Source organism: Corvus kubaryi, unplaced genomic scaffold (assembly GCF_017639235.1).
Source record: "Corvus kubaryi isolate FWS band 111438036 unplaced genomic scaffold, C.kubaryi_AGA036_p1.0 37002, whole genome shotgun sequence".
NCBI lineage: Eukaryota > Metazoa > Chordata > Aves > Passeriformes > Corvidae > Corvus > Corvus kubaryi.
Window position 1 is genome coordinate 1 of NW_024581006.1, and position 7869 is coordinate 7869.

The following is a 7869-nucleotide window of genomic DNA, read 5'->3' on the forward strand; positions in this document are numbered from 1 at the left end:
TGCTGGGGGGTGTCTCAGGATGGGGAGAGGATGCGGGGGGAGTCTGCAGGAATTTAGGGATCCGTGGGCACTGGGGGGGACTGAGGGGGTCCAAGGGGTTTGGGGAGGCCCGGGGGGATCTGAGGGGATTGAGGGGCCTGGGGGGAGAATGACGGGATTGGTGGGGTCGGGGGTCCTGAGGTGGTCTGAGGGCATGAGGGGGGTCCGAGGGGGTCAGGGCAGCTGAGGGGCCGGAGGGATCAGATAAATTTGTGGGTTCTGAGATTGGGATGACTGACGGCGTATGGGACCAGGGGGATTTGGGGCATCTGTGGGGTTGTAGGTCTCTGAGAAGATCTGGAGGTGAGCTGGGGATTCTGAGGGGTCAAGGGGGTCTGGGGGTTGGCAACATTTGGGATGTCTGTAGGAATGGGAGGGAGCTGGGGCTGGGGAGGGGGCTTGGGGTGCCAGGGAGCTCTGGGTGAGGAAGGTGCTGGTGAGGGCCAGGCTGTAGGGGGAACACCCTGGGGGGTGGGAGCACCCCCGGGGTGTTTGGGGTGACTGTGGGAGTCGGGACACAGAGCATGGGGGAGGTCAGGGGACAGGGAGTCAGGGTGTTGGGAGCACATTGGGGTGTTCGAAAGGCTGCTGGGGGAGCAGGGGCAGTCAGCAAGGGGTGTGGGGACACTGGGATGTGCAGAGGGAGATGTGGCACATCGGAGGTGTCCATCGGGGATGAGGTGTGGGGGGCAGGGAGCTGCTGGGGGGCAGCCGGGGCTGGGTGGGGGTCCCAGCACAGCCCCTGGTGCCGCAGGCCCGGAACGAGCCCGACGTCTACGAGACCAGTGACCTGCCCGAGGATGACCAGGCTGAGTTCGAGGCGGTAAGGCCCGGCCGGTGGGGGAAGCAGCAGCTGGACCGGACCCCCGGGACCCCCCCGGGACCCCCCAGCCCATCCGGCCCCCCCCAGACCGGCACCGTGGCAGGGAACCGGCTCCTGCCCCCCACGCAGCCAGCAGCACCCCAGAGTGACACATCCCCCCCACGGTGACAAAGTCCCCCCACGGTGACAATGTCCCCTACAGTGGCATCCTGCCCGTGCTTTGCGGGGCAGGACGGGGACAGCAGGACACAGCCTCCCCCACACAGGGTGCTGTCCCCGTCCTTGCTGTCCATGTCCCCAGGAGGAAGGGGCTGCCAGTCCCCTGACCCCACCCCAAGGGGAACAAGGGGGACCCCCTAAACCTGCTCTGAGTAGTGGGAGGTCCCCAGGCCTGGGCTAAGGCCATTCTTGGGAGGCAGCTGTCACAGGGGTGACAGGGGGGTCTGTCCTCGAGGGGCTCAAGGGACCCCCGGAGTGGAGCGACACAGAGGTCCAGGAGGGGCCCGAAGGACCCCCAGGGCCCAGGGGGGTGACACTGGGTTCTGTCCTCGAGAGGCACGAGGGACCCTCGGGGATGGGGGGACACGGGGGTCTGTCCTTGAGGCCACACGGCACAAAGGACCTCCAGGGGTGTGGGGTGACCCCCAGATGTGCTGGGGAGGACGATGGGGGTCACAGCACAAGGGGTGACGCGGTGCCCTCCGAGCCAGTGAGGGGGTGCCAGGCCTTGGGGGTGCAGGGGGTGCAACCACCCTCTACCCCCGGTGCCGTTGGTGTTTTTGGGGTCTGGGAGATAGGCACAGCTCCCTGGCATGGAGCAGGGGCCCACCAGGCACCCCCAAATCCTGAGGGGGGCAAAGAGACCCACCCCTGTGAGAGCCAGAGCAGTGAGATGGACTGAAACAGGGGTTTGAACCTAAAGTGGACCCAAAGTCATGAGGTGATGTGTGGCCCCTGCTGTGGTGGGAGGTGAGGGATGGGGGGTCTTAGGCCCCCCTGCCTCGGGGAGCCCTCCACCAGCTCTGGGGCGTTGAGGGGTCCTCCCTCCCCCTTGGGGAGCCCCCCAAACTGACCAGGGTTCCCCCCGCTTCCCCCCCCCGCTCCCCCCCGGGCCGGGACAAGTTTGCACAAGTAAGCGTGGCCCTGCTTTGGGGTGCATGGGGGGGGCACTGCTGCATGTGCATGGGGGTCCCAGCGCTGTCCCCTCGGGGGTCCCCCCGCTGCGCTGGGCGTTTTGGGGTGCCCTGTGCTGCCCCCCCACCTGCTCTGCCTTGCCCTCTGCATCCTCTGCCTGCTGCCCACACTGCCCCCCTGGCCTTGGGACCCCCCGGGACCCCCCAGGACCCTCAGGCTGGGTCTCACTGCCCTGGGGACACTGCCTGGGCACGGAGGGGCCGTGCTGAGCCCCCTCACCACTGCCAGCAGTGCCTGGGGCGGCTGCTGGGCTGGGCAGCTCATGCTCCTTCAGAGCCCCCCCAGGCCTCCTGGGGGCCCTGGGGTCCCACTGAGTGTTGGGGTCCTGTGGGGGAGCCCCTGGCTCCACTCACATCCCCCCACCCTGGGGAAGAGCCAGAGCTGGGGAGGGCAGTTACGGGGTGAGCCCCGAAACTCTGGCCACATCCTGCTGCCCTGCAGGGCACGGCCCTGCTGCCCCCACCCCCGGCTGCCCCGGGTCTGTCCCCCTGCCCCTCGTCCTGCAGGGGTCCCCAGCCCTCGGGGGTCCCCATCCCGTGGGGTTCCCTGTCCCGCGGGGGTGCCCATCCCGCAGGGGTCCCCAGCCCTCGGGGGGCGGCGGGCGCGGGCCGGACCTTCTAACGCGGATTTTGTCTCTCTCTCCCCTCTCTAACCTTGCTCTGACTTTCTCACCTCTGGGAAACGCCAGGAGCTGGTAAGCGCCCGTCTCCCGGCTGCTGTCACTGTCCCTCAGCCACTGTCACCCGCTGCCACCCACCGCAGCCCCCTAACGCTGCCAGCGCTGCTCCCGCCGCTCTCACTCCCCGCAGCAAACCAGGGCTCCCTGACAGCACCGGGGCCAGAGCCGGGAGGGGCTGGAGAGGGGCCGCAGGGGGGTCCTTTGGGTCCCCCCCAGAGCCCTGCTGAGCTGGGGACTCCCTTGATGGCAGCTGGGGGCGAGGGGAGCCTGGACACGTCAGCTGTGCCCACCCTGCCTGGCACAGGGCACGGCCCCTTGGTCTGGGGTTCTGGGAGCCTACGCCCCCCACTGCCCCTCTGGGGGAGGTCACCCCGAAAGGCAGCCAGGGGACAGTGACAGCCCCAGGGGGCCGGGGGTCACCCTGGGGAGGAGGGTGTCCTGCCAAAACGCAGCTGGGGGACAGTGACAGTCCCACGGAGCCAGGGGTCACCCTGGAGGGGCCAGCAATGGGTCCTGGGCCTGGCCAGGGGCTGCTGGAATGTTCCACACTTTGGGGTAGGCTGAACCTTGGAGGTCCCTGAGCTGGACCAGGTCAGGCCAGGTGTCCCAAGTCCCGACACAGCCCTTGGGGGGTCCCTGCCTGGTGGGCTGGGCCAGACCAGGGCTCCAATGTCACCATGCTGGCCCAAGCCAGGGTCTGCTGTCCCCACCCTGGACCCTTGGGGACGTGCCACATCGCTGCCTGCAGAGCCGTGCTGGGGGCCTGCGCCTGTGTCCTGGGGAGGACCGGGCCACCACCCCCCGTCCTGCCCACGCCGTGTGCTGGGGGTGGCGGCAGCCCTGGGGCCCCCTCGTCCCCATCCCTGTCCGTGCTGGGGGCGGTGGCAGTGCGGGGAGCGCCGGGTGCTGCGGCTGTGGCTGAGGGGGCTCTGTGTGCAGGAGGAGCTGAGCAGCACCAGCGTGGAGCACCTGATCATCAACCCCAACGCCGCCTACGAGAAGTTCCGGGACAAGCGCCTGGGCACCGAGGGTGTGGGTGAGCTGGGGGGCTCAGGGGGGCCGCGAGGGGCTGGGCAGGCTGGGGATGGGCCAGGGCACCCCTGGGGGGCTGAGCCCCACGTGCTTTGCTGGGTCACACCCGGCTCTGCCTCTTCCAGATTTCTCTGACCGCATCGGCCGGACGAGGACGACGGGTTATGAGGCCGGAGAGTATGAGATGGTGAGCGGGGAAGGGGCACCCCCTCCTCCCCACACACTGCTGGGGACATCCCTGTGGGCCACAGGTCCCGTGGGACCCCCGGCGTCACCGGCTGCAGCCCCCAGCCGTGCCTCACAGCAGCGATGTGCCAGCTCCACCAGCACCGTGCTGGTCTCTCCCCAGTCCATCCCAGTCTGCCGTGCTGGGAGCCCCTGTCCCGAGCACAGACCCCCGAGGGTGCTCAGGACAGCGCTGATCACCGAGTCCTGGGATAGAGCTGGGGGTCCCAGGATGGATCTGGGGATGGACCTGGGGGTCCCAGGATGATCCTGGCTGGCTCACGTTTGGCTGGGTGTCCCCCAGGACCCCTGGGCCTTCCCTGGCTGCCCCCTCCCCATGTCCTGGGGTCTGTGCCCCAAGCAGGGCCCTGCCTGTCCCCTCAGTGCCTCTGTGAGGTTCTGTCACCCCCGTTCCCCGGGCAGTCCCGGTTCCTGTGGTCCCTCAGGCCCGTCACAGGGGCTCAGGGTGGGCTGCAGTCCCTGTCACCCAGGGTCAAAGGGGAGAAGGTGACGGAGGCTCACCTGGCTCCTCCTTGGCCTGCTCGGAGCGGGGTGACATCTGTGTCCCCCGGCCCCTGGCCTGGTCACTGTGGCCCATCGGGCCAGGCCATCACCCCCCTACATTGGCCCAGCTCGGGTTTGCTCTGGGAACAGCTGGATTTGGGCAAAGACCAGGAAACCCCCCCATTCCACGGGGGACACACAACCACCCAGAACCACCCCCAAGGCTTTAGAGCTGCGGGTCAGGAGGAGGAGGAGCTCTCTGGGCACTGAGATGGGGAGATCCACGGGGGTGACGGTGAGGAGCTTCATGGGGGTGAGGATGAAGAGCTCCATGTGGATGAAGATGAGCTTCATGAGGATGAAGATGGGGAGCTCTGAGTGTGAACATGAGGAGCTCTGTGAGGATGAAGAAGAGCTCCAGTGCAGCCCCTCTCCTTGTTGGTTCAGGACCCTCCTGGGCTGCTCCTGTCCCACCCCATTGACCCCATCAGGTTCCCTTTAGGTGCCACCTGAGGACCAGGTGCTGCCACCTGAGGCTGCTCCGACCTGTCCCTGCAGGCCTCACCTGCTCCTTCTGCTGCCAGCACCTGTGAACCCCCTGAGCCCCCCCGTGACACCCCTGACCCCCTCTGAGACCCCTGACCCCCTCTGGGACCCCTGACCCCGTGAGATCCCTGAGCACCCCATGAGACACCTGAACCCACCATGACCCCTCCAACAGCCCAGGAGCTCCCCTGACCCTGTGTGAGCCCCCTGGCCCCCTCTGAGCCCCCCGACCCATTTCTCCCGCAGCTGGGTGAGGGTCTTGGTGCCAAGGAGACGCCGCAGCAGCGATTCCAGCGGTTGCAGCACGAGGTGCAGGAGCTGCTCCGGGACGTGGAGCAGATCCAGGTGAGCTTCCACCTGTCCTGGGGGTGACACAGGTGAGCACCCACCCAGGTGTGTGTCCCAGGGTGTGTCCCGGGGGTGACACAGCCCCTGTGTGTCCCCTCAGAGCTCGGTGAAGGAGTCGGGGGCTGAGGAGGAGCTCACACCCATGGCCCTGGCCAGGCAGGTGGAGGTGCTGAAGCAGCAGCTGCTCAGCTCCCACCTGGAGAAGGTGCTGGGCCCTGGTGCCGCCATTGACTTTGCTGACCCCGAGGGTGCCCTGGCCAAGTGAGTGGGGGACGGAACCCTGGGGGGGGATGGCAGCATCCCCGTGGGGCTGGGACAGGGACCCTGCCCACCTTGTCCTCTGCCTGCTTTGTCCTTGTGCCCCCTTTGCCCCCGTGCCCACCTTGTCCCCTCCTGCCTGTCCCCAGGCGGCTGCTGCAGCAGCTGGAGGTGGCCAAGTGCAGCAAAGCGACCCCGGGGAAGGGCCCCGCCCGGGCCCCCGCCCCTGCCGGCGATGCTGTCACCTTCGAGCTCTACTGGAGGCCGGAGCAGGACCAGTTTGCCCAGTCTGCCAAGGTGAGCGGGGGTTTGCTGGCCCCACAGCGGGGGGACACCGCACCTGGGACCTGGCCCTGCACTGCAGTCCCGGCACCTCACCCCAAACCCCACAGGTGTCGGAGCTGGAGAAGCGTCTGGCGCAGCTGGAGGCGGCCGTGAGGTGTGAGCCCGACAGCCCGGTGGGTGCCCAGGTGAGGGGGGCCGCCCTGCCTCCCTCCTGCCCCTCTGCTACCCCCGTCCTTTATCTGCCCCCTCCTGCCCCACTGACGCCGTTTTCCCCCACAGAACCCACTGCTGGTGGGGCTGAAGGGCTCCAGCCTCATGGTGAGTCAGGCACGGGGAAACTGGGGGGAGCCCTGTCCCCCCCCCCCCGCCCCCAGCACTTTGGGGGGCTGCCGTACCCCCCCTCACCTGCCCCCCCACCCCCAGGACACGGTGCAGGTGCTGCAGGCCAAGGTGAACATTCTGGATGTGGCTGTGCTGGACCAGGTGGAGGCTCGGCTGCAGGTGAGGGGGGCTGGGGGGCACTGCTGGATTGGGGGGCACTGCTGAAACTGGGAGACATTACTGGATTTGGGGGGCCACTGCTGGATTTGGGGTCTCTTCCTCCCCCCACACCAGAGCGTCCTGGGGAAGGTGAACGAGATCGCCAAGCACAAGGCCACGGTGCAGGACGCTGACACCCAGAGCAAGGTATGGGCTGTGGGGCCCAGAGGCCACGGGGGGATCCAGAGAGCCCCCCCGGGCTGCGCTGACCCCCCAATTGCTGCCCCTCAGATCCACCAGCTGTATGAGACGCTGCAGAGCTGGGATGCTGTGGCCAGTGCCCTGCCCGATGTGGTGCAGCGCCTGGTGACCCTGCGGGACCTGCACGAGCAAGGTGAGGGCCGGGGGGGCTCGGGGACACCGGGGGAGGGTCACTGCCCTCCCCAGCACTCAGGTGTGCCCCCCTCCAGCCACCCAGTTCGGGCAGGTGCTGGTGCACCTGGACACGACGCAGCAGGAGATCGCGGGGGCTCTCAAGGACAACGCGGTGCTGTTGGCCGAGGTGGGTCCCCCTGGCCCCCACCCCTGGCCCTGGGGTGTCCACCTGTCCCCCCCATCACCCCATCCCCTCCTCCTGCCCCCCCAGGTGCAGAAGACGATGAAGGACAACCTGGCCATCGTCGAGGACAACTTCGCCGACATCGATGCCCGCATCAAGCGGCTGCAGAAGTGACAACACCCCAAGCCACACCCTGGGCTTCCCCTGAGGACTTCCCCAGGCCCCCCCCAGCGACCCCCTGGGCCCCGTGACCCCCCCACGCCGGTCCCAGCTGCTGCTTGTAAATACCCCGGCTCTGCCCCCCCAGCACATCCTCTGTCCCCATCCCCGCAGGGGTCTCTGCACCCCCTCAGTCCCCACAGGGGGTTGTCCCTGTCCCCCTGCTCCATCCCCGTGTGTGGGTCTCTGGTCCCCCCTGTACCCCAATAAACGGCTCAGCTCCCAGTGTGTGTGTCAGCATCGCTGATGGGGGGCAGGAGCAGGGCCCCCCAAACCGGGGGTGGGCAGTGCTGGGATTGAGGGGAACCTCTTGGAGCCAGGACCCCCATAAGGACGAGGGGACAGGGGGAAGCTGGGCCCCCAAAGTGGGGGGGAGGTGGCCCAGCTGTGTCCCCAGTCCTGCTCCCCCAGGTCCCCCACACCCGTTCTGCAGCCCCCCACCCATACAGCCAGAGCACCCCATGTCACCAGTTCCCCCCAAGTGCCACCAGCTTCCCCCAGTTCCCCCAGTCCCACCTGCCCTCCCAGCTCCAGTGCTCCCAGTTCCCCCAGTCCCACCTCCAATGCCCCCAGTTCCCCCAGTTCCACCTGCCCTCCCAGCTCCAGTGCTCCCAGTTCCCCCAGTCCCACTCCCTCACCCCAGTGCTCCCAGTTCCCCCAGTCCCACCCCCTCACCCC

The 7869-nt window shown here is 68.2% G+C and overlaps 1 protein-coding gene across 1 annotated transcript; it reads left to right on the forward strand.

The window, feature by feature from the left end:
- Positions 1–719: 719 nt before the first annotated feature.
- Positions 720–7416, forward strand: DCTN2 (dynactin subunit 2; the record flags this gene model as incomplete). Its single annotated transcript, XM_042020526.1, has 15 exons — positions 720–862; positions 1985–1993; positions 2745–2750; positions 3675–3771; positions 3893–3954; positions 5289–5387; positions 5491–5651; positions 5798–5945; positions 6041–6106; positions 6213–6251; positions 6357–6434; positions 6549–6620; positions 6705–6807; positions 6884–6975; positions 7060–7416. Coding segments are annotated over 15 exons (1262 nt in total), but the record flags the coding sequence as incomplete, so codon positions are not given.
- Positions 7417–7869: the final 453 nt, after the last annotated feature.